Genomic DNA, 27,138 nt, shown 5'->3' with positions numbered 1-27,138 from the left:
GTGTGACTCCCCTGAAAAATAAGTGGTTCGCGGATTCCTTCTTCATTTATAACCCTTATAACTATGGTTCATGTTCTCTTATAGTAACATGCAGCTTTTTTTGTAAGAGTACATCCATCTTTGAGATTAGACCGTGAACACAGACTGGTCTTATTTACTGTGCATCACACATGCCTGACAGAAGATCATCATAAAAAAATTACCTAACAGCTTTTCCATTTGAATATGTTATTTCCAATAATCTTAGCTACACCTCAAGGAACTACTTGTACTTGAATGTAGTTTAATAATTTTAATTAAAGGTGATCTACAACTGAAATCTTGCCTTAGGGGAACTTCAGTTAGAAATACATGACTTGACAAGTTATCCACAAGTAAAATACCTGCGTATTCTGGATAGCATATAGTGAGAGGGCTCTTTTTGATTTTTTCTTCAAAGAGATCCTTCTTGTTTAGAAAAAGTATAATAGACGTGTCTGTAAACCATTTGTTGTTACATATGCTGTCAAACAACTTCATGCTTTCATGCATTCGATTCTGTAACAGGAAAGAATACAGTTTGTCACAACACGAAGGGTTTTGAAAGTATTACTTTTAAAAAATAGTGTTATCAGAAGAGAGAGCTCGGTCAGCTGAAAAATAATGTAGCACAGAAATACATTCCCGCCATTTAAGAACAAGTATTGATTGCAGGTGAGATGAATGTGTACACTACTCATCACTTTTTGCATTCAACCCGTATTCGCACAGTGCCCACTATGTGTCACTGTACCTGGGAACACCCTGCTGCAGGACCCTGCAATCTAAAGACACCAAGTGTGAACATTCAAAAAGAGATCTCACTGTTACAAAGTTAATGGAAGCTTCTCCATTAAAAGATAAGTAAAGGTTTTTAAAAATTAATAAATTGAGCAATTAGCCCAACCCTCTAAATATAATGGTGTGTGAGGGACGGAATCCTCCACCCCAGTTTCCTGTTCTTCTAGTATACGTGGTATCAAAAGGACACTGACAGAAAGGAATATGTGATGGTGAACTGCACTATAATTGCACGTGCCTGATTTTAAAAATACAAAAGTGACATTTTGATCTCTTTTTCCCCAGTCTGTACTAAAGTTAATTTAGAATGACAGTGCTCTGAGGCGCCTGGGTGACTCAGCTGGTCAAGTGTCTGACTTCAGCTCAGGTCATGATCTCGCAGTTTGTGGGTTCAAGCCCCGTGTCGGGCTCTGGGATAATAGTTCAGGGCCTGGAGCCTGCTTCGGATTCTGTGTCTCCCTCTCTCTCTCTCAAAAATAAAGACTTAAAACATTTTTTTTTTAATGACAGCACTTTAGGAGCGCCTGAGTGGCTCAGTCGGTTGAGCATGTGAATCTTGATTTTGGCTCAGGTCTTGATCTTGCAGGTCATGAGTTTGAGTTCAGGCCCCGCAGAGCTTGATTGGGATTCTCTCTTGCCCCCTCTCCCTCAAAAATAATAAACAAACATGTTAAGGATAAAAAATAAAATGACAGAACTTTAAATTTCTATATAAAAATATTTTCCCTAGATTAATGGTACATTGCAACACCTCTGAAAATTACACGGCAATAGCAAAGTATAACATGGATTAAAGATTACAGAGCTGGCAGAAGTAACAAGTGAAGAAAAATGAGCCTTGGACTATTACAGGAGTTTACTTTTAGTCACTTCCTAGATAGCAGATACAGGAAATGCATAATTAAGCATATCGGGTTGAAGGGAGATTAACTCTCAGTCTTTTCTTATTCTTGGGGTCCCTCTGTGCTTCTTTAGTGTACTTCCCTTTCAGTATATACAAAGAAGAGCCAGAGGAAAGAGCCTGAACTTTCAAATAACTCACGCCATTAGCGAGAATTACTCAAGAATTATTCTCAGAAAAATCCTTGGCAGTATCTCCAGCCCTTCATCTTTCACAGTGGTTCTACTTGCCATTTCCTCATCTTCGGCTAGAACCAGGTCATAGTCACTCAGAGCCACACAGAAGATGATGGCGGTCACTCCTTCGAAGCAATGAATCCACTTCTTCCGCTCAGATCTCTGTCCTCCCACATCAAACATTCTATAAGAGAAAAAAGGAGTTGGACATCACCTTAAATGTTAGAAAGGGGTTCTAGAATATCATCAAAAAAGCTTCAAATTGCAGGGGGAATGTGGGATGGGAGAAAAGAAAAGGACATTACACGGGAGGAAAATGATGTCACAAATTGGTTTTCGCAAAGGGAAAAAAAAGTCTGGTTTTTAAAATTTTTGATTGAAAACAAAGCTCAAAATACCCTCAAAAAACAACACATTCATTAACATACGAGAACACTTAGATCAGAACATGAAAGCAGATACAAATGAGTGGACTGCACTATGAGTAAACACTGAGAAGTCACAGGAAGCAACTAGGGAACGCAGAGATTAGAGTAAATTCAATTTGCCAGAGTCACAGAACATTAGAGGCAGAGGACATGGTCCCTTCTTCCCACCACAAAATGTTTTAATTCTTTCAGAGGCTAAAAGTAGGACTCTGACATAAAGGGGAAACCTCATTTCCAGGTAAGAAAATGCTGAGTGAGCAAGTGACACTTAGCTGGGGCCAACAGGTGGCCTAAATTAAAAAGCAAAGCCAAGGTATAGGAACAAAAATAAGAAATAGGAGACAAATGGGTTTCCTTACTGAATAGTCTTAAAAGTTAGAGGAAAAAACCCAATTTTTATACAATGTTTAACTGCAGACTATTGTAGCCTGGTGTACAAGGTAGTAACACAAGCAGCATACAGAAAATGATCTTTTCATTTTTTTCTTATAAGAATTTATGAAGTTAAGCAAAAGTTGAAATGCACATAGATTGTTATGCAACCTAGAAATAACCACTTATATAATGGAAACACTATGCAAACTGGTGCATTTTAAAAGGCTCCATTCATCTAGATGGTGCACTAATTAAAATAGTCCCTATTTAATTCTCAGGCAAAAAGAATTTCCCTGCAGAATAGTATTGGCCTATAAAGCAAATCGGAGTACATCAACTAATATTGTTACTTTTATCATTATTTCAATGCCGTTCATTCTATTGGGTTAGCTAGTGATTTGTTCCTTAAGTATGATATATAACAAAATGATTCTACCACACAGTAAATTAAAATGGGTTTAACACACAAAAAGGAGAGCTGGTAATAAAGATTACATAAGAACAAAATAAAAGAAATTAAAATGATTACCCATTAACAGAATTTGAAAATAACCTTACCAAAAAGGCTTTATTTACTTTAGGTAACTTCTCTGATCCAATGTTACATGTATCTTGACCACTCAATATAAAATAACAAGCAAACCCTTTCCATCCCATCCGACATTTTCCTTCTGTGATGGTTTTGTGTGTCAATTTGGCTAGGCCATCATACGCAGTTATTTAGTCAAACACTAACCTAGGTGCTTCTGTGAAGGTATTTTACTGCTGTGCTTAACATCTAAAATCAGTAGTCTCTCAGCAAAGATTATCCCTGATAAGGGGAGAGACCTTATCCTATCAGTTGGAGGGCCTTAAGAACAAAAACTGAGGTTTCCCCCAAGGAAAATAAATTCTACCTCAAGACTGAAACATCAGTTCCTGTCTGAGCCTGCTGCCCTGCCCTACAAACTTGACACTTGCCAGGCCCCGTGGTCACGTAAGTCAATTCCTTGAAATGGACAACCCTGACGTTAGTGCTCAGAGTGGGGTGCTACTGTAACCAACACCTAAAATGGGGGAAGTGGTTATGGAATTGGATACTATGTAGAGACTGGAACAACCTTGAGTTACTACACAATAAAAGCCCAGATTGTTTTGAAAAGATGGCTGGTTCGAAACAGACATCTAAGGTAATAATTCTGGAGATGCTTGGGAGTGAAAGGATGGCAGAAAAGCTTCGATCTTAGAGGATATACATATATCATTCATGAACATGATGTTAGGAGATTTTTTGATGAGGTTCCAGAAGGAAATGAGAAATGTGTTACTGGACACTGGAGCAAAGGCAATTCTTGTTGTAAAGTCGCAAAAACTAGGGCTGGCTGTTAAGAAATGAACTTGAATGCTGGCTGAGGAAATTTCCAAGCAAAATGTGCAGGGTATGGCTTTGGTTCACCTTGTGGCTATAGTAAAATATAAAAGGAAAGAGAAACTGAGGCGGGAACCAGGGAAGAAGCCCATGTGTCAAAGGCCAAGGAACACCAAGGATTTCCAACCACTACAAGAAGCAGGAGGAGGCAAGAGAGGATTCTTCCCAAGAGCCTTCAGAAGGAGCACAGTTGTGCAGACATGTTGATTTTACACTTCTAGCCCCCAGAAATATGAAAGAATATATTTCTGTTGTTTTATGCCACCGAGCTTGTGGTAATTTGTTATAGCAGCCCTAGGAAAGTAATATATCCCCCCTACCTTGTTTTATTCTTCGTTATAGTGATTATCACCTCCTGAACATCTGAACATTTATCTCCCTTCCCCCAACAATGTAAAGACAAAGACTTTGTCATACTTCACAAATTTGTTGAATGAATGCATGAACTATGTCTACAGAATATTTTAAAACACCTTCAAGCAATAACAGACTAGCTTTACTACGTTAAAGATCCACGTCTTGCAAGGCACCTGGGTGGCTCAGTCAGCTACGCTTCTGACTTCAGCTCAAGTCATGATTGCATGGTTCATGGATTCAAACTCCATGTCGGGCTCTGTGCTGACAGCTCAGAGCCTGGAGCCTGCTTTGGATTCTGTGTCTCCCTCTCTCTCTCTCTGCCCCTCCCCAACTCATGATCTGTCTCTATCTCTGTTTCTCTCAAAAATAAACAAACATTAAAAAAAAAAAAAAGAAAGATCTAGGTCTTCCAGTTATGCTGTGGGAATGTTACATATAAAAAGGCTTTTTAACTTATAATCAAGTAATTTACAGAAGAAATCTCCTAAATTTATTCAGTTTAGAAATGAATAAACTGATACTTCTCAAACTTCAGTATAAATCAGACTCACCAGGTGCATAAAGTTGATTCTGCTGGTCCGGGGACCATACTTTGAGAATCACTAGTCTAATTCATTAGCCAAGGAACAAAAATGACTAAAATCTAATGTAACAAATGACTGTGCATAAGGCATTATTCCTTTTTCACACATACTTTAGAATTATCTTCAAATTCTGAACTTTTTAAAAAGTCATCAAAAACAAAAATATGTTCTCCTTCATATGAACAGATGAAACTTTTTTCTAGCATCAAATAGGAAGTGGATTTGATTTTTCTCAGGTTTCTTTTAGGGAGAGAGGGGAAAGTACAAGGGGATATTGAAGATCATGAGATTTTTTTTTTTTAATTTTTTAATGTTTGTTTATTTTTGAAGGAGAGACAGATAGAATGTGAGTGGGGAAGGGCAGAAAGAGAGGGAGACATAGAATCCTAAGCAGCATTCAGGCTCTGAGCTGTCAGCACAGAGCCCGATGTGGGGCTCAAACTCACAAACCATGAGATCATGATCTGAGCTGAAGTCAGATGCTTAACCTACTAAGCTACCCACGCATGCCCCCCACTTTTTTTTTTTTTTTTTTTTTTTTTTTTTTTAAGAAAGAGTGCAAGCCAGGGAGAGGGGCAGAGGGAAAGGGAAAATCTTAAGCAAGTTCCACTCCCAGCACAGAGCCCAAAGCAGGGCTCAATCCCATAATCCTGAGATCATGACCTGAGCTGAAATGAAGAATTGGACACTTCATCAACTGAGCTACCCAGGTACCCCCAAGAAGATCCTGAGATGTTCTGACATTCTCAGACTGTCATCTGATAGCACAGTGATCAAGACTCACTGGTACAAAGCGCTGACCGTATGTGCACGTCAACCCTGTAAATACACTCCAAAACCCACTTTACATTTACAGTACTATATGAAAGTAACGTAAATTTGTCTTATAATTTTATAATAGAAGGGATGCTTTAATTCTGTATTTGGCAAAAATATTATAGTAAAATTGCTGATTCCTTAAAAGCAATATAGTAGTCCACAGAGACACTTTCCACACTCACAGAGGTGATAAATATATTCTAAAATTATTGTGCTTTATTGCCTCATTTTGAATTTAATTCCAATCATACCAAAATTAAATGAAACTGAAATTTTACATCAGCCATTCATTAAAATGAGATGATGAATTATAATACAAAGCACACAAAATTCAAGAGTTCCCTGTAGAATTATTCTAAGTATATTTCTGCCCTCATTCTTCTGAGACAACATATAAAAAGCAAAGTTGGAACCATATGTTTACAATGATAGTAATTTAACAGAACCCAAATCCAAAATAAGACAAAGTTTATCTGAAGTTCCTGACAAACCTATGCTTAAGGCAGCAAGTGAAAACAGTAATGAAACACATCCTGTGAAATTCTACCTCACCCAAGGAGACTAAAGATAAAGGGACTTCCTGGGGGTATCATGGTGAGAGAGAATTTACAGAATCTCAGCACTTGCTTGAGGATGAAATGACAACTTCGAGAAATTGAGGGTAGAATGAAGAGCATGGTCAGGAAAGCGAATGTTTACGATTAATCTAACCAACACTGAAAGTGAATTTTGTACAGATTCCATCAAGTGCCACATGACAGACTGCGCATTTAGCACTGTGCCTTCCCACTGACAGAGCTCTTCCCTCTACAACATTCCCCTGAGAGGCAATCACCCCATTTATGTTTATACCTCCAACAGTGGGCCAGAGTGTAATACCTTCTGGTAAGACTCTTAACCAATCATCCTCTTTACCTAATAGGGAAACTTAATTCAAGTATTCTTACTTGCTAACTGCCAACTCCATGCATTTTCTCCTCAAACTACATTTGTTAGAACAAAGCCATTATCTGAACATAATGATTTAAGTTTGCTTTTAAAATATGGTCTTTAAAACAAAGTAAACAAAAAACAAAACAACAAACCTTTGGAGCCTCATTCTGACAGTGAGTTTCCTTATTTTATAACTTTAAGATAAGTATGACAATAGTTCTCAGATCAGACATATCAGACTATTTAAATATTCATGTTTTACTATTCCTGACTTTGGTCATTTAATATCCTAAAAGTAGTAAACAGATGAAAAGAAAGTAAATGATTTTGATAAGAGCTATTGCCAGCAAGGAAAAAAGTCCAGTGACCGCTTCAACAAAACTTTACCAAGTATTAAAGTACAAAGTTACATGGTCAGATAGACTAATTATGATCTGTAATTCTCTTTAAAAAAGGCAGGGTGATGTTTGGATTTGGGTTTTTTTCTTTTTGGAGGGAAGCTGCCATGGAAAATTAAAATTCAATTTTAGTTTGCTGGAAAACTCAATTACATGAACCACTGAATGTAGAATAAATCAGTGACAAGCAGTAATAAAAAAAATGTATTTAAGATATTCAGGGAAGGAGTCAGAAGTACAGTTGCATATAGGTAACTACTTTCCACAACTTATTTATAAAGAAGCTCACCAATATATTTGTTTTTTATCTTTGACTATAAATCTTTTTTAGATGCTCTCAGAAATTCTGCTTTATTATTTACTATTTCAGAGCACTAGAGTTAACTGAAGCAAAGTCCAAGTGGTTTTTTCATGCTTTAAAAAAGAGGAACACAGGTCTGTAAATCTGAATGCAATGTTTCACTGAGAGTCCCTGGGTCTGGTCTGTCACGACCCGAGTGGACTGGACAAAGTGAGCATTTCCAATGGCTCCAAGTCTGTGCTTCTCTACTCAAACCTCAGTAAGTCAATATTCATTGCATTCTACATTAAACGAACATTTTTCAACCTAAAAAAGTACACACGTTTGCATGAATAAGAATTTTCATGAAAACTTTTAAAAAGGTACCCTTCACTTTTAGTATTTCCATAAATAAGCATTTATTCAATCAGTAACTTTTTGTGAAGAATGTAGGACAACACTTTATAATATCAGAGTAATATTTTCTATTCAGAAATAAAAGTCAAAAACTATTTTTATTTAAATCACTTTGAAAAATCTAGGCAAAAGAGACTGCATGGCCATTTTTTCTCAAATAAAAATACAAATATTCCTTCTGAGAATGTTTGTTACCCTTTTACCCAAAAATGCTTTGTCCAATAACCTAAGAAAAGTTTTCTTTTGTAATTTTTAGCTCAGTTTTTAAATACTTTTACCACTTTTTTACTAAACAAGGTGTTTTATATCTAAATTTGTAAATTATATGCTTTGCAGCTACTCACTTAAAATGAAGATCTTTGAAAGTAAAATGGGTTTCAACAATTCCTGTAGTTTTCACTCTAGTTCTGAGAACATCTTGTTGAGTTGGAATGTAGTTTGGTTGTGCTATTCTGTCCAAGTCATTCAAATAGCTGAAAAAATAAACAAGACAATAAGCTAATCGTTAATACAGCCATTAAAGATCTCCTCAATCAAGGAGTAAAACATTTTGATGCATGCAATATTCAAATTACTGGAAATCGTTACATTTCTCGGTAATAAAACAATTTAAGTTTATATGTTCTATTAACTCCCACTGAAATGAAAACCTTTATATAAGTCTCCAGCCACAAAGCTCTTTTAACACTTTTCAAGTGTTGTGTTCTTTGTTTCCTAAGGACACTAGTCATTCTCCTTGTTGGAAACAAAACAGAGTAACAACTTCTTAAAAACCACACAAAACCAACTGTACACTACAAGTTTGTTTCTTAAAATTCTTTACTACACATTTTTTATATAGCACTGTGTTTATTTTCCAGACATTACTCTTGAGGATTCTGAGAATATTACACTTTAAAGAAACTAATGAGTAACCTCTAGTCGAAGGCTGAATTCAACACTGTTCCTTTTCAACCAGCCTTAAGTTACACATAGGAAAACAGCACACATGCTCTTTTACTCTGCATTTTACTGGCTCTCTAAATCAATATTCGTATTTTACTTCTCACTGATTTTAGTCACCCACCCATTCAAAACTCTCTGCCAATGATGCCAAATATGTTGTGCTATTCAAATGTAGTGGTGTCATACCACGAAATTATTCTGTGTAAATTATCTCATGCCATTTTATATAGTAAATAATGTTGTAGAATGTCCAAATAGAGAGATTAATGTGAACCTCGGTGGTTAAAGAAGCATTCATGGGTGGTGAGGGGTTTAAACAGAAATCTGAATGATGGGACAGAAAAAAAAGAGAATGCCATCCACATGAGGAGAATTAGTAAAACAGTATGGAGACAGGAACAGTCACATCTCGTTTCTCAGAAAGCAAGGCCCCTAGGAAGGGTGATGCAGAAATTCAAAAGAGAAGTCTGGACTTAATCTTAAGGTCAGCTGATCGTGGGGACCATCCCTACAGTGTCTTCTAATAGCTGAGAGTAATCAATGACGATTTAGAAGATACATCTATGTTTATTACAGAGAGGCACTAACCACTGCAATGTTAATTGAGGTTATCCTCTGAAACTGTTCCTTAGCCATTTACAACAGGTCTTGCGAACAAAAGGAGCTTAATAAATATTTGATTTGTAGACATGGAGGTCAAAAGCTATCCAAACACTGAGTAATCAAAAATGTTTTAAAGACAGTTAAGTATATGTATGTGATACTAGAATACAACGAGAGAGGACACCTTGAGTTATCAGTATTATTTGCTGAACTTAAAAGAATCTTATTATCTAACTGCACTGGTAATAATCCCCCAGTACTTATCTGTGTTTTTAATTCCACATATATAACGTTATGTATTATTGTAAGAAAATCTAACTTAATAAACAGGCCATGGCAAGATTTTACTCATTGTCCCTTTTAAGTAGTGTTACTCTCAAAATGGGCTTTGATTACTCAGATTCATTTCTTTGCTTAAAACTGCTTCAGAATTGCCTCTAAAGATAACGCACATTTATATTTCAACGTGACAAATAAGAAAAACCGGCACTATGAAAAACTCCAATTGTTTTAAATGATCACAAATTTAAAGTAAACTGGTGCTTGGACAGTCGTAATGGGCAACTTGGCACCCCCCCCCCCCCAGTCAAAAACTCGGAAATCAAGATGTACTGTAACCACCGTGGAGGAGAAAATTTCTGTGACTTCCTTCATTCTTGGAAAATGGTTCCATTATTGCCATCTTAAGGTCAGAACCACTAGTAATGAACTACTGGGGAGACAAAATGGCTTATTCTTCTCAGTGCACTGTACACAGGAGACAAGCCTTGGCCATTAGACTGCAGGGGTCCAGGAAGTACCACCATATGGGGAAACACACTTCGGTCGATTGTCCCCGAGAAGCACCCCTTTACTACTGAAAAAGCTCCCCTTGGTGGGCTCGGCTAAGAGCAGTCTTCTCAACATGACAGGGATTCCCATTTAGATCTTTCTGCAGGTGCTCATGGTGCTAAAGCAAATAATATGGTGTAACAGTTATGTTCTTCTGTAAATAATTTTTTTTCTAATTTCTCTTCTACCTTCTGTAAAGTATGGTTTGTTAGTTCATTCATTACTAAACAAAGGCACAGTGAATGACAATTATGTGTCAGGCAATGAAGAAAGAACATACGGTAAAAGCAGACCTTACTGAATTTACAGTGTAGTGGCAGAGGCAGGAAGTAAATAATTTCAACAAAAATACAAATCAAATTATTCAAAGTAAATGTAAATCTGTCAGCGTTCTGAAAAAAAAATTTTGTGTACTGTAAGTATATAAAACAGGGAGGCAAAGACCTAATCAGTGAGTCAAACTCACTGATGAAAAGATGACAAAGGCAAAGATGACACCAGTGGAACTACATATTCAGTAACATGTGACTTATACGTGTATAAAATACGTACATACTAACATGTATGGTGTATAGAGTGGCAAAGCATTAAAACACAGACCAGAAAATAGAGCATGACAAAAATGGGCATGGGTTCCACAAAAATGTCTGTTATTTACTCATCTGCACTAAACCACTCATGTGACACATACTGAGTACTCTGATGTGTAACCAATGACATGCGACGTGGTAATCAGGAAGAGCCATACCCAGTTTGTTTTTCACTGTGAAGTATGTGTATTTACCTAAATCTTACTAATACCCATCATCTTCTATCTTATTCTCACTTGTGTCCCTAAAAGCCAATAGCTCTTTCAAGAAAATGGAACAACCTTGGGAAGCAAAATGAGTGCAGCAGAGCACATGTCTGAAGACCAATCAAGGCCATTCATATCTGACATTTCTGCTGAGTATGTGTGCCAAATAATGGAAACAAATACTTGATTTTTTTATCAAGTGATCTGCTAGATCACCAAGCAGAAAGCTCCCTGACCAGGTTTTATCACAACTTGCTTTATGAACTTTCTGTGGCCACCATCCAAAAAAATCAGGGTAGATTTTTCTTACAAAATACTGATGTCTAGTGCAACAGGGAACATACAGTTGATAATTTTCAAGTGTACAGCTACAGAAGATATCTTGGGATCACCATATACCCCTTCACCATACACACAAAGTGCCTGTCACTGGATGAGTAACTCTTCTCAGGCACTATTAGTATAATGAAAAGAACAAAATCAGGGTTGCCTGGGTGACTCAGTCATTTAACTTTCTGACTCTTGGTTTCAGCTCAGGTCATCATCTCACAATTTCGTTGAGTTTGAGCCCCGTGTCTGGCTCCACACTGACAATGAGGAGCCTACGTGGGATTCTCTGTCTCCCTCTCTCTCTGCCCCTCCCCCACTCATGCCGTCTTTGTCTCTCTAAAAATAAATAAATGAAACTTAAAAAATAATAAAAAGAACAAAATAAGTTACCCTCCCCTTGGGCTAGTCCCGGGAAAACTAGAGATATACCCAAATTCAGAGTGAACTTTGTGAAGTTCCAATTACTTTCTTGGAAATTCACTGGAAAAAGTCCATTCTGCATGTTTCAATTAGAGTTACATAAGCATGAGTCTCTTGAGACACTTCTGAAGGCAGAGAAAATAACTGCAATGCTATCTACACATAAAAAATAAAGTTTTCAAATACTGTCATCCTGAATATCCTGAGTTTTACAAGAATGTGTCAGCCAATTCTGCAATAGCATTGACTTGGAGGTATATTTGACTTCCAAGTAATTATTCATGATAGTTTAGTTCTAAAGTTATGATTACTTACTATGCTGCGGAATCATTAAGCTGGTACTCTCGGGATCTGTTGAAACAGGCTTGTACACCACTATCTTTCCACAATCTCTTTATAACTCCGGCAAGTTCTGCAGTCATAAAGCCTTCTTCAGCGGCTCCAGCAAGCACAAACAGTTGGCGGGCATCATCCTGAACATTCAAAGACCATTTTTTTTTTTTTAAGTGAAGAGAGACACATTACAGGGTAAAATTACAAAGGGAGGCATTGCAGATTATAAGAAAAGTGCAACAGTGAACTTCCTTTGTTTTTCATTGGGGTCAGAACTTAATTCTCAATAGCACCACTTAAAAAACTGGCTTAACTAAAAGAGTAATCTTCAATCATGAGTCTATGTTTTATAATATCAGTAACAGCTATCAAGAAACTAGGAAAACTGGAAGAATGACAGACTACACTTACAACTCAAGAGGGGATCCATTAAGTGACTATTCATGATCTCTCACAGTTTTTTTGTGCACTGATAATGATCAGTTTTGAAAACAGAGAAATAATATATGTGTCACCCCTCCCTCCCAAAATGTTTCTAAGAAACACACTAACACCATTAAAGATTATTTTAAGATAGAATCTAATTAAATGTTAGCTTTCTGATCTTCTTTACACAAGGAACAGATTTAATTCAGAGAAGGGAGAAATCAATGTGGAATAGGCAGTTTCACATAGAACTATTTTCTCAGATTTTCAGGAGACCTTATATGTGTGTGTGTGTGTGTGTGTGTGTGTGTGTGTATATTTTGTGACATATATATATATACATATGTATATACATATATATATGTATGTATATGTGTGTGTGTGTGTGTGTATATATATATATATATATATATATATATATATATATATATATGTATTAAATCAATGGGCCAGGGGTGGGGGGCAGGTGTTTGCTCACACAGGCATAGAAAAAAACAAAATAAACACAGCTATGAAGTAGAAATACAATGCATACTGAAGACAGCATGCAAAATATTTTAAGTGAAGGAATGCTGTGTATAAAGTTAATTAAATTTTCCTTACGTTTTGAGGCTACAAATATTTAGTATTATGATCCACAGGTAATCAACCACACTAGTTTAGTGCTGTCCAAAGGAAATACAACATGAGACACTGATGTACTTCTAAATTTTCTAATAGCCATATTTGTAAAAGCAAAAGAAAGGTGAAATTAATATAATAAGATGTTTTGTTTAACCTCTACCTAAGATGACATTTCTACATGAAATCAAAATAAAATTATTGGGATATTTCACATTTTTATACATATTTAGTGTTCAGAATCTGACATTTATTTTTACAAACAGCATATCTCAATTCAGATGAGACATTTCTAATACTCAATAACCATATGTGGGTGGGGGCTACACTGCTGGATAACAGCAAAAGAGTATAAAACTGGATTAACTATAGTTTTCAGGTAAGAACATAGTTAATCTAAAAATAGGGGAGATATGAAATTGCTATCTTCATAGAGATTCTCTGTAGCCTAAGACTTACAGCTTTACATTAAGTCAGTGGACAATCCCTAGTTTTTCTAAACAAGGGGCATTTTCCCAAAGTACTACAGTAAATGTTTATGAAGTGATGACACACATAAGGTATACAGTAGAGAAGCCATTTGGTGACACAGGACAGCAAACGTATTAGCTGACAGTAAAATTCATTCTGCTGCCAATTTGTGAACCTTTTTTTTTTTTTTTTCCAGATAGAACCCATACTGAAAAATAATTAAGTATCTCAGCATGGGAACATATTATTCAAGCATATGTTTCCCTTTTTAGTAAATCACAAGAGAAATGCATGCAAGCAAGTAACACATGTACAATAACCTTAATAAAACCCAATATAACATGGTTTCAAGTTCATTCTTAGCACCATTTACCTAATTACAGTAAACATTCAGTTTTCCAAATAACTGTCTATATATGAGAAATTTCTAAATTTGGCCATTGTTATTAACATCACACAGAATTTTCTCCATTTCAGAAAAGCACTTTTCACTTAAGTAGTTTTTAATGAGCTTTCATTATGATATATTTATTCAATTTCATTAAAATTTCTTGACAGAAAACACTAATGCCTTCTGGTATGGGTCTTAAGATCACATTCTCTTCAAACTGTGTAGGAAGAAGCCTGAAGAAAAAGACATGAGAAACTTTGGAAGTGTACTTATAAACTGTACTGTTACATTCAAAAATGTCTCTTCTTCACAAAATGTAAAATAGTCTCTTTTCCTTGAAAAACTAACTAGAATATTCACTACCGTGTCATTAGGAGGACATTCAGAGGTCTATCAATTACACCTTCTGGTAATACATTTAAACTTATTTAAATTTATTCTTATTCTTAAACTTATCTTATTCTTAAACTTATTCTAAAAGTACTTTAGAAATCATTCTACCTAAACTTTTGTTTTGTATAAAAAGACTCTGAACACAGAGTGGTTAAGCAACTCATTTGATGTTTCACAGCTAACCGGTCATCCAATCACACATATCAGTCAACAGCCATTGTCCAAGACAAGATAAATGTTAAAACTACAGAATGATAACAACAATCCTACCTGGCCATGGAATGAAGTCTTTTCAAAATGTATGTAACATAATGTTACCTAAGAACATTTAGAACGCTAAACATGGGTGTACCAAAACCGTGTGACATAGGTTCGAAAAAAGATTGGGATTGCTAAAGAGTGAAGTTTAGTCAGAAAGGATACAGGTGAGTAAAGCAGCACAGGCATTCTTCTGTGTGTGTTGAAAGAAATGTTATTTGCCAGGCAATTATTTGTGAGTAGCAAGGAAAAATCCTTGGATGTAGCCATGTTTAATATGTTTTCAAGCTACTAAGACTTAAATGAAAATAAGATGGCGGAGAGAATGTAAGTGCCTCTTTATACAACTGTGTGCTCTGGGAACTCAGGAAGAAGTTACGCAAGGCTTTCGTGTGAAGGGACATGGAACAGGGTCGCTTTTCCCACTGAGGGTCAGGAACTTGGCATGCTGTATTTATTTAGTGACAGCACATTTCATCTGAGGCTGTCACCTACTTTATGGGAATTCAGAAGAGTCCTTTTGGGATGGGGAAGAGAAGACTCTGAGGGACCAGGACAGGTGTCTTCTGACATTTGAAGTAAGGATTATTAAAGGTAAGAGTAGACTTCATATTTAGATATAAAGCATAAAAAAGAGAATTCTTAGGGCAAAAGATACCAGATTTCAATTCCATACAAAGAACACTTTTTAACAAAGCCATGCCAAAAAAAAAAAAAAAAAAAAAAAGGAGGGGAAATGAGAGACTAAGTTTTTTAAGCAAAGGCTAGATGATTATTTTAATATAGCAGACAGAATCATAAATGAGATTAAGAGTTTAAACAGAAAAAATCAGAAAGCCCTTCTATAATAGAGATTAAATAATATGATAAAATAGTCTTAAAAATAGTGACAACTCTAAATTTTTGGCCCCAATGATAATATATTGATGTCATGATTGATACAAGTATGGAAATCTTTTGTTCCAATGGCTTAACTCAGTTATTTCATTAATAACATTAGTGAATACCACATATGAGAACTACTCATATATTTAATCTGCCAAATTTCTACAGGATATAATCATTCCTATAAATTTAAGTCCACTATACTGCTTTTATCAAAGTTAGTATACCTTTAAAGAAATCCTGAGAATAGGGAAGTCACCACTCCATGGCCCATGGTGCCAATCCCAGAGATTTCAAGAATTGCTTTAAGAATACATAAGCGTTAAATTTTTTTTCTCTCAAAACACACATATAATCAAAGTAAAAATGACTGAGGCAAGGAAATAGGAAGTCATTTTTCTTTTTTCCGATAGTACTGCTTAACACGATGGGGGAATGCTAAAAATAAAATAATCTAATTTTAAATAAATTGCAGAGAGCAAAATTTCTCATTAAATTGCAGTGAACATGAGCTTCTCTACATCAAGATAAGAGATTATAATAAACATGCTACATAAAATTAGCCTGTATACGTATACTTATGAAGCTTATAAATACGTGTATTTTTTATTTTCAAGTTCATAAAATAAAAAAAATACTTAAATGTTTTCTGGATGGACAATAAAACTTGTTGTCAAGAGCTATAAAAATATGTGCTGATATGTGAATTGAGGAAAAAAGAAAAACAGTGCTCAAGGCACATATTACATTTCAAAGGAAGATTAATACCACTTAGCCACATACAAAAATCAATTTTCCTCAGAATCAAAAATAATATAATCCTATAACAACCTCTTAGTTCTCAAACATAAGCCAGAATATAAAACCAATTCAAACATTCACCTGGAGAAATAACAAGTAGAAATGACTAGGAACATTTTGAGCAAGAATACTGGGGAAGGAGGGCTAAAATTATCAGATATTAAAAGCTTACAACATGTAGAACACTCTTGTATTAACGCAGATCAATAGAAAAAGATCAAATCTGAACTTATTACATGATAAAGGTGGCTAGGTAAATTAGTAGATAGGATATGATTAAGGAAAAAAACACAACTCTACTTGATAATTAGCCGCCTGAAGAGGAAAAAAATAATGTAGATCTCAACTTCATGCATACCACAGAGTAAATTTTAGAGTAATTAAACAACAAACACATGAAATAATGTTAAAATTCACTTCCCTAAAAAAAAAACATTTAAAATAGTATGAATACTTAGTAAATCTTGGAGAGATTTTCTAAATTTAAACATAATGGAAGAAATAACAGAGGAAGATGTAAGAAAACAAAACCCTAAGATTTAAAGGCAATAAGCAACATGTGAAAGAACATTAGTGGACAAAGGTTTCATACATAATCAACACACCAAGAATCCAAGTGGTAAATGACTAAGGCATAAAACAGGTCACTGACAAAGAGAAAGAAAAATATAGTCAGTAGAGATATGGAAAACTGCAATTACACTAAAAATTAAAAATGCACATTAAAATGAGATAACAGGTACTAATAAATTAGCCAGTATTTTTAAAATGTTAAGATTTCTAAATTTTGGCTACCCAGAGTGCTAAGAAAAGGCACTCTAGGAAACAGGACTGGAAGGTAAATTGTTACAACCTTTCTCAGACACAATCTGGCAATTTAGGCAGACAGACAGAAACTAACTAATGAAATACACTACAAAATTAGAAAAACCGAAAAGTAGCCACTATGCAGGTGCATGCTGAGGCTGGGGGGAGAAAGGGAGGTCTTTTCAGTCAATTCAAATCAGTTTCCTAAATTATTCCAAGTAAGTGCTTCTTAAACTATCCATGACAAAGGACCAGTCCTATGTTTTGTTCTCTTTTATTTCCAATCTGTTTCAAAATAAAATTTAAATCGCTCAAAATATAAACCTATTTTCTTAAACTATCAAAGTTACCATATAAATTACTCTGCCAATTGCATTAAATGTAAATTCTCCTTAATTCCTGTACTCATGTGCATGCTTGTGGACAGACACAGATTCATGAACCACATTTTGAAGAGAGCACTATTTTAAATGATGCAATGCCTGAGACATGTTAATAGGCTCCTACATAATGCTTCCCTAACTCCCCATTATTAAAAACAATAATTTATCATCCACAGATTGAGTAACTCATTCTGAGAGAGTTTTGAAAGGATAGTCAGCACAAAATCTGATTGCTCTATGCAATCCTTGAAAGCAATTTTGTTTCCTCTGATTTTAAATAACTAATGTGTAATCTGCTTTGCAAATCTGGTAACTGCCAAATATGAAGCATACCACAGCAAATTAGTACCATTTCTGTAAGTTTTACATCTTTTTAGTCAATTCTCATCAAATTAACCTACATATTAAGATGTAATTCCAATCAAGATACCAACAGACTGTTTTTGTTTTGTTTCAACAGGGATGTGGGGCATTAAGTTGATTCTCAAGTTCACCTGGAGAGAAACGCAAAACCAACTTCATATTTTGGTAACAACAACAAAAAAAACAATGGAATGAGTGCTCTTACACTACCAAATACCAATTAACCCTATGAGGCAAGAGGAACTAAAATACATTGATTCTGAGAAGGATGACAGTAATATAATAATTATAAATGGCAACAATAGGAGCAATAAACATTTAGTGAGCATCTATTATGAACAAGACATGGTAAAAGCTTGATGTTCATTATGTCATTATCTCTCACAACCCTCCCAGGTAGATGTTATTATTTCCATCTTATTGTAATAAAAGACACTTATAAGGGCTAAGTAATTTAACAAGTGACTGATCTGGAAAAAAAAAGAAAGAATACATCAATGGAAAAAAATGGGGTTCAGAAAAACATCCATTTTGCTGCTACAGGAGGAATTTTCAAGTCACTAAGGAATGGCTGTAGGGGCAAAGGATGATCAGATTATAAAATATATTTAGATCCCACCCACCAAGAGACACAAATAACTTTTCCAGGTGGGTGAAGTGATCAGTCTAAAAAATAAAACTATAAACATTCTAGAAAAATAAGAGTATTTAAGTAATTGTAAGTTTGAGAAAGATCTCTCTAATAAGATACAGCAAAGTCAGAATTAATGCAAAAAAATTTAAGAGTTCTAAAACAAAGTTACTGCTATTTCAAAAAATTGAAAGAAACATATTGAGCAAAATTATCTGGAAAACTTAAAGAAACGTTAATATACCTTATATTTAAAGAGAATCAATGTGAAAAGAACAAGTAATTTAACAGAACTGAATGACGAATACTCAGAGGAATTCACGGAAGAAATACTAAAAGACAAAGATTTCCCACCTCACTAACAGGAAAATAAAAACTAAAAAAGAAAAAAAAAAGGAAGACAATATTTTTCAGGCATGAGACATTAAAAATCAAAATGTTGATAATATCTAAGTTTGCAAGACTCTGGTAAACACTGATACACAGTTGTTAGAAAACATTATTCACATCACTTTCTGAGAGCTCATCTGTTGTTCCTATCAAAACTAAATATCTGGTTAACCTTCGACTCAGGGATAATATGTCCAAGAACTGGTATTTGAGAAATAGAAATATATTCAGCCTTTGAATATATTCTTATTCACAGAATGCTTTTTCCTGGCTTTTGTCTAGAAAACTCTTACACGTTTCAAGTTCCAATGTCCCTTATGTACATGTTTAGTTCACCTTTGTATTTCTTAGCACAATTCCAAAAGCCTCCAAATATTTTAAAGCTTAAGTAGAACACAAAACCAATCAAAACCAGCCTGAGAACATGAAGACATATGTGTGAAGGAGTTAGTAATAATGGCTAAAGCAAACAGAAGGAATAGTCTGAAGGTAGGAGGGAAACAGTTACTAGGCTACAGCTAGACAGTCTAAGAAGAGTGACTCAAACTAGCACTAAGTGAAACAAAGAGGAGAAAAATAGTCCCACACGTAGATTTTCAAAGCATCAGAACTAAGGAAGGAAGGAAGGGAGGGAGGGAGGGAGGGAGGAAGGAAGGGAGGAAGGGAGGAAGGAAGGAAGGAAGGGAGGAAGGAAGGAAGGAAGGAAGGAAGGAAGGAAGGAAGGATCGGAGTGAGGGGGAGAGGCAGGCAGGGAAACTTAAAAAAAAAAAAAAGTTTGTAGTGACAGAGCAGTTACTTCAAGTCAGACCTGTCACTAAGTCCTTGAAAGAAAAATATGAAATAAAAAGACTTCATAAAAAACTGCTTGCACTGACTCTTCAATCACCTCCTAAAATGGAGGCTACAAAATCTTTCTAAATTATCACATATAACATCTAAATGCAGAATACCCTATATGTGATACGATAAACGATTTAAATCACTGTCAGTGGAACTGATGTAAACTACAATCTACATCAATTCTTTCTCCTTTAAGGATGGTTCCCCACTGTTAAAGACAAACAAAAGCATTTGTTGAATGAATCAATGATAAATGAATAAAGATAAAAATGATTAAATGAATAGTAGATAAGGCATAAATGTCTGGATATGATCAAATCTTGTTCCATAAAAAAAGGATTCAGGAAAATGTAATGAATTACTATTAAAAATAATCTTGTAATCTACTTGAACATTTTAGTTCATTAACACTAAGTTTTTAAATTCTTGTTTAAAAGGAAATGGTTAGTAGATTAATATGGACCAAAAACTTACAAAGATATGTTAGTATAATTTATAAATAATAAACCAGGTTTATTTTAGATTTCCCCAATACATATTTTCTAATATTGTTTTCTTTCATTTTTTTCTATAAGCATGAACAAAGCCTCAATGTTAAAAAAAAATTGACCAGACACTAAGAAGACAAAAAGAAAAAGTCTCAATATAAAAAATCCTCATGGTATTAGTATAGGTAGATGGCATGCGCGCGCGCACACACACACACACACACACACACACACACACACACACAAATACAAAGCACTATAAAAAGCAGCCGTAGTAGTAATAGTACACCTACTCTGCACAAAAAAAAATGTTAAAATTTAAGCTAGAGTTTCAGTTAAAGTTTTATGGGAAGGTCAACTTTTATTATCAGTTATTAAAAACAAATCAGTTTTAAAAAAACACACAAATAATAAACTCTAAATAAACAGATTAAGCAAGCAAACGGGTGCAGTGAAATGAAAAATAAAGTGTCATATGGATTAGGCCAGGGTTGCTGCCATCAAATGCAAAATGTGTTATCAGGCCAAAGAAGTAAGTGTGGGCCCAGTGCCTTGGTTACCATCTTCACCTTGGTTACCAGTCTTCCTATCTTGTCAAGTCTTGGCTTCCAGTTTCTTTACCGATAAAATAAAGGGGTGGAACTTGCAGGTCTCCTAAGGTCCTCAATCCCTTTAGCTCTGAAATTCTGATGCATGTTTTCTAACAGCCAATATTTTCCTATTCAAAGACAGGCAAGATTTTATACCATTTCCACTATATGAGATTAGATTGCTTTTTAGGCTGGGCATAAATAAAATAATTAGATTATATCAGCATTCCAAATTATGAAAAAAAAAAATTCTGAAGAGAATCAGCACAGGAAGTTTACTAAACTCCACAGTAACTACTAAAAATCATCATGGAAATACATGAGTACCCAGTATCTCATGTTATACAGAAAATATTGCATGGTTATGGAGTTGTCAAAATCACCTGATGGATAAGGAAAAAATTCTAGTTATAAAAAGAAGATTACACAATCTTGTGTATTCTTAGGTCCTCACTTCTAAAGCTTCTGACTCACTTCATTCACCACTGTCCTTTTATAAAAGGGTCCCGAGACCGTGGATAAATCTACGTTATGTAGTATGGTATTATCATGTAAAAGTTATTCTTTGTACTCCAACAGGCCTGTTCTAATGAATTTAACAACTCACCGCCCGAGCTGAGTCACCGAAGTCTATCTTCAACCTCCCCATGGCCCTAATGATAGCAATAATTGATTGGATGGTGTTGCTGTAGACCACCGCTTTGTACTGTTTACATTCCTCCTCCGAATAACCAGCTTCATGGATAATTCTAATGAGACAAAAAGAAAAACACAAAACAACTTACTTCCTTTGATGGAAGGGTACACTTAAACATAAAAAAACAAATTTAATATTTTAAGTCTACTTACTTCATTTGCTTCACAATTGTGCTTTTCCCAGATTCACCAGCACCTAAAAAAAAGTAAAATAAAGGATTTCTAACTGCATCCTTGTGCTATATCCAATCCAAAACAGGCACACATACACACCTTCTCTGTCTCTGAACAGCTGAATTTTATTCGATATCAAAACAATCTTTAATGGTTTCCAAACATATAGAAAAATTATCAAGAATAAGTCCCTTTTATTACTTCATAATACTTAAATTCAATAAACTCAACTAAAAATATTTTTATTGCTGTCTGTGTATATTCACTAAAGCAATAAAAATATTCAATTCTATAACTTAAACTTAAGCACTATAAATTAGTTTTATTTAAAATTTTGCTCCTTCTTGGAAGATGTTCTGTTTGGTCAGTTATTCTAATTTTAACCTTTGCTTCATCACAGATATGAAGTAGATGGCAGTGGTGTCCAAACCATACAACAAATAATTTAAAAATATTATTAAAAGTTATGTCTATGCAATGCATGTTCAACCACCGTTATTAAACATCTGACACAAGGCCAACATAATGTGCTAGCATGGTGATCCAATGGTATGGAGGACAGAAATGTCTCTCCCCCATGTTCTTCCAGCTTTCCTGTCACCCAAGTCAAAAATCCATTTTCAAAATGCTCCTTCACTTTCTACATATACGCAAGGTCTCTTCACAATCTGGGTTCCTAGCATTATGCCATCATAACATAAAAATATTACTAAGGAAACAGCCCTTCATAAAAGTAGAGCCCTTTTATCCTTCACACTTAACAGTAGCTGATACCTTTACATCACATCATATCAACTATTTGTCAGGATCGTTCTGATTGCTAGATACAGAGAACATCTGAGCAAAGGACACCAAAGAAGATAAGACAAGTCTATCATTTCCCTTCATGTTGTCTTTGGCCAGGGCTACATATCATAGAGCTATTTATCACGGTTTGAGAGACACAGCTAGGATTTTTATTATCTGGGCCCCATTTTCCTACGGCCATTCCTACAGTGTTTTCTGATCCAGCATTACTGAACAACTTACAGTTCCGAGAATACCTACTGTGACCACACCACAAGTCTTCAAACATACTGTTTCCCCTGCCGAAATTTAATTTACTCTGCTTCTTATTACCACCCTGGTTATCCTCCACCAACCATAAATTCACCTCCTTTATCAACCTTTCCTGAGCCACTACCCCTGTGATCCCTGCTGCCCCTCACTCTGCACGTTTCCGTGAATATTTCTTGAAGTCTCAGCCCCTAACTTGTGCTAGACACACAATCAACCCCAAAATGTACTTGCATTTATTTAAGCTATTTGTGCCTATTATAATTAGATGTCAAACTTCTGGGCGCTGTTCCTTTTGCTCCCATCCCTCTCCAGCTACACACACACACACACACACACACACACACACCCCCAATCAGAGACATCTGAGAACAGATCATAGTTAAACGGCGTATTTGAAAATCTAGGGGAAAAAAGCTGCTTAAACTTTACTTGTGATTTAATATTTAAGAAATTTTCTCAAGATACCAGCACATTAAGTAGAAAAGCGGGAACTGAATAAATAATGAGGGCATTCTTCATTTATAGACAGCCTTTGATTCTTTCAGGGCATCTGCCAATAAAAACAATTCCAAGATAAACAATCCATTATTTATTAATCAGCAACAGTGTACTTGGCTCTGTGAAAAGCACCATTGTAGGCATTATGGCTCACACATTTCTCTCATTCAAGAGAGATCCACCCACCTAACATACCCTAGGCAGTTCCCGGCAGGGCTATCTTCAAGACGGCCCTCTGGGTTTCTAGAGCACTGCCAAGCTAGTCAGTAGCAGCCATGCTGTGAAGATGAGACCTTCCAGATCCCCATAACCACCTACAGAAGTGGTGATTCCACTGGCATAGTGAGCTTTGATGAACCACAGACCATTCTTAGTCAAACTCAACAACTGAAAGGCCCAGAGAAAGGCTCACATTATACAAGCCAGTGAGGTCTGAGAGCCAAGTGGGGTAAAATCAGAAATAGAAAAAAAAAATTATGAGTTAACATGAGAATTTTATAATCTTAACAAGAAAAAAAATTTCCCTAATATTAACTTCTGATTCATTTCATATCTTTTAAAATAATAACATGGGACACTTAGATTACTTTGCAAGGAGCATCTTGGTCAATGGCTTGTGGTTCAAAATATCCTGAAATCTGTTTACCATTAAAGATTCAGGATGGGAGTGTTATTAATTGGATATCCACCTAATTTCTTCGTTAGTCACAAGGTGCTCTTTGAGGAATAGATATCCTAGAGGCAAAAATGCTGAAAAGAGTCTTTCAAAGCTTAGCAATTTATGTAATTAGTTTTCAGTTCTCATTTTCATGCAGACATTCTCCTAATAGGAAAATTACAAATGCTGCCTGCTTAGGGTTCCAACATTCTAAATACTGGTATTCTTCCCACACAGCACACAGGAAAGAGTTAAAAGTTGTTCTTTACAAATCTTAGCACAATAGTGTTTGAGAGACTGACATGAAGCGATACTGGAAAAAAAAAAAAAAAAATCTCCGAAGCAGTGGAAGGGCAGGGGAAAGGAGGAAAGGATCAATTTTCCTAGCAATACCTAACTAGGCAGCTATTGCTTTTCCCTTTAAATCCAGAGGCAGATTATAAAGAGTTGGGAGCACCCTTCTTTCAAGGAGAAACAAGGAATATACACTATGTACGTATGGAAAGATCAAAGTGTGTGACCACTGTGGTCGCAAGGTCAGGCCGGTCAAGGTGACTAAGAGACTTTATGAAGTAACTGTGAACAAGCTGGTCAGTGTGAAATGAGAGACTTAAAAGTTCTAGGAAGGGAGATTTTAACTCGCAAAGGGCCATGGAGGTGTGCAATATGATCATGGTAGGCCAGTAAGCCAATAGTTATAAACTCAAAGTTGGGATCACTGAGAGGGTCCCTCAGGCCTCTCTTTAAGGAGGAAGTGGCTAATAGAAAATTGCATCTCTGGGGCACCTGGGTGGCTCAGCTGGTTAAGCATCCAACTCTTGGTTTCAGCTCAGGTCATGATCTCACAGTTCATGAGTTCAAGCCCCACATCAGGTTCTGCACTGATGGTACGGAGCCTGCTTGGGGTTTTCTCTCTGCCTCTTTCTCTACCCCCTCCCTTGCTTTTGCTCTATCTCAAAATAAATAAACTTAAAAAAAAAAAGAAAGAAAATTGCATCTCTGAGAGCAAACAGTAATAAACCCAGCAGGTGTATGAAATGGAGCTCAGCATCTGATGATAACGCATCATTCAGATGGTAGCAAAGAGCACCACCACAGTAACACTGAGAGGAAGGAAATTCATCGCAGTCTGGGGTCACATGTGCATAGCCACCTATTAACAATGAGATTTGGGAAAGGGAAACACATTCACTTAGGACAAGCAGGAGGATGGAACCAAAAACCAAATCAAGATCTAAGTAAAATAACCCTTGCCTAGATTCTAATTCTTTCACTAGGATTATATAATTTACCATTATAAAATAACAATCAAATAGTATCTGCCCCTGATTTTGTTAAAGGGCAGTATAGTAAATCTGAAGTTTTAACTGCAAGTAATTTAAAGACAAAGAACCTCTAACCTCTTCCAAACACTCATTATTCCCCCCTGCCCCCAAGAATATTCTTTGTCCAATTCTCTGCTTAGGGTCACATTTATAACATTTATTTCTTGGTTCAGGATTCAAGCTGCCCAGTATCACATGCGATTCAGCTATTAAAATGGTGATTTAGTTATTTTATTCTGAATTCCTGACATTCCACTTTTAAGAAATGCAAATTTCATGTAGAATTTAACAATTTCAAAATTTTACACTGAATAAAACTACATTACAGTTTAGTTTAAATGAGAATAAAACCAAATTACAAGTTGCATTTAAAGTCACTTCTGTTTATCATGGTGCTACACAAGGGTGACCCAGTCGGTTGAGCATCTCTCTCTCCCTCTGCCCCTCTCTTCCACTCACATGTTCTAAAATAAAAAATGATAATAAATCAAATAAAAACAAAAATAAAAATAAAGATATGAGGCTTTATTAAACCCTCTGAAAGTACGGGTAGAGATAATGGTCCCCTCCTTATCCTTAGAACATTTACTTCAGAAAAATTAGAATTGTAAGTACCTTTTTCCTCTTTCAAATTTGTGTGTGTGATACACACACACACACACACACACACACACACACACACTTCAGAAAAACAACAGGCCAGGGAGCCTGGGTGGCTCAGTCGGTTAAGTGTCCAACTTTGGCTCAGGGTTCGAGCCTCGCATCAGGCTCTGTGCTGACAGCTTGGAGCCTGGAGCCTGCTTCGGATTCTGTGTCTCCATCTTTCTTTGACTCTCCCCCATTCATGCTCTGTGTGTGTCTCTCTCTCAAAAACAAATAAACATTAAAAAAAAAAAAAAACGAAAAGAAAAACAAATAGGCCTTGTTTGGGTCAGCTTTATGACCCAGAATGTCTTTCTCAAGAGACTGGCAGCCATTTCTTTGAAATGTAAACATCAAGAGAGATAGCAACCCTATCTTCCATTTTCTGTGGAAGGGTAGGAGCCTAACTTGGGTGGGTACCTTGCTCCAAGATGCAAAGCTACTTCCTGTCATAAAGATATGAGATGTGTTTCTCCTTTGGGTAAGGCCAATTAGCTAACACAAATAGTCTATCCAACTAACAAAGTTAAGATGAAGTATGTGTATAAGGCTGTCAAGCCTCTTACTTAAAAACTAGTTAAATCTAACTTGAAAACATGTATGTAGTTAAATTGTATTCATTTGGCTATATATGGAATGAGATTCCTTTCCATCTTTGCAATCTCTTAGTTGACTGCCTCTAACATACACCAAACTCTGGTTCAATGCTTATTCAAAAATTGATAAAAATGTTTTCTTTCTCTGCTACCTTTGTAAGGAGGATGTCTGGGTTGGGAGAAGATTTTGTTTCTAATTATCATTCCTCAACAGGAATCATAACCTAAAAATCTTTCTAAGTTGGCTATAAGAAGCTATGAACTATTTAAATAAATATATACATATTTATGGAATATATCTGGCATTCTAAGATATAACAATTTGATAATGACTATAAACACCAGAATCTAGATTGCCCAAATGACCAACTTTCTCAATTTTTTTAAGAGAGACAGACAGAGAGACAGAGACAGCACCAGCAGGTGAGGGGCAGAGAAAGAGGGAGATACAGAATCTGAAGCAGGCTCCAGGCTCTGAGCTGTCAGCAGAGAGCCCGACACAGGGCTCAAACATGTGAACCAGGAAATCATGACCTGAGCTGAAGTCAGATGTTTAACCAAATGAGCCAGGAGTCCCTGGACTTTCTCAATGTTAACTC

General features: G+C 35.7%; 1 protein-coding gene across 1 annotated transcript in view; it reads right to left on the bottom strand.

The window, feature by feature from the left end:
* The window catches only part of GNAI1 (G protein subunit alpha i1), an 84,824-nt gene that overhangs the window by 7,560 nt on the left and 50,126 nt on the right, over positions 1-27,138 (bottom strand). Inside the window, exons 2-7 of the mRNA XM_049641346.1 lie at positions 21,741-21,783; positions 21,499-21,640; positions 12,136-12,293; positions 8,240-8,368; positions 1,951-2,080; positions 384-537 (exon numbers count right to left, since the gene is read on the bottom strand). Of these exons, the coding sequence (XP_049497303.1) occupies positions 384-537; positions 1,951-2,080; positions 8,240-8,368; positions 12,136-12,293; positions 21,499-21,640; positions 21,741-21,783 (756 nt within the window). The remainder of the gene's footprint in view (positions 1-383; positions 538-1,950; positions 2,081-8,239; positions 8,369-12,135; positions 12,294-21,498; positions 21,641-21,740; positions 21,784-27,138) is intronic.

Source organism: Panthera uncia, chromosome A2, assembly GCF_023721935.1.
Source record: "Panthera uncia isolate 11264 chromosome A2, Puncia_PCG_1.0, whole genome shotgun sequence".
Lineage (NCBI taxonomy): Eukaryota > Metazoa > Chordata > Mammalia > Carnivora > Felidae > Panthera > Panthera uncia.
This window is presented reverse-complemented; position numbering and strand designations above follow the sequence as displayed.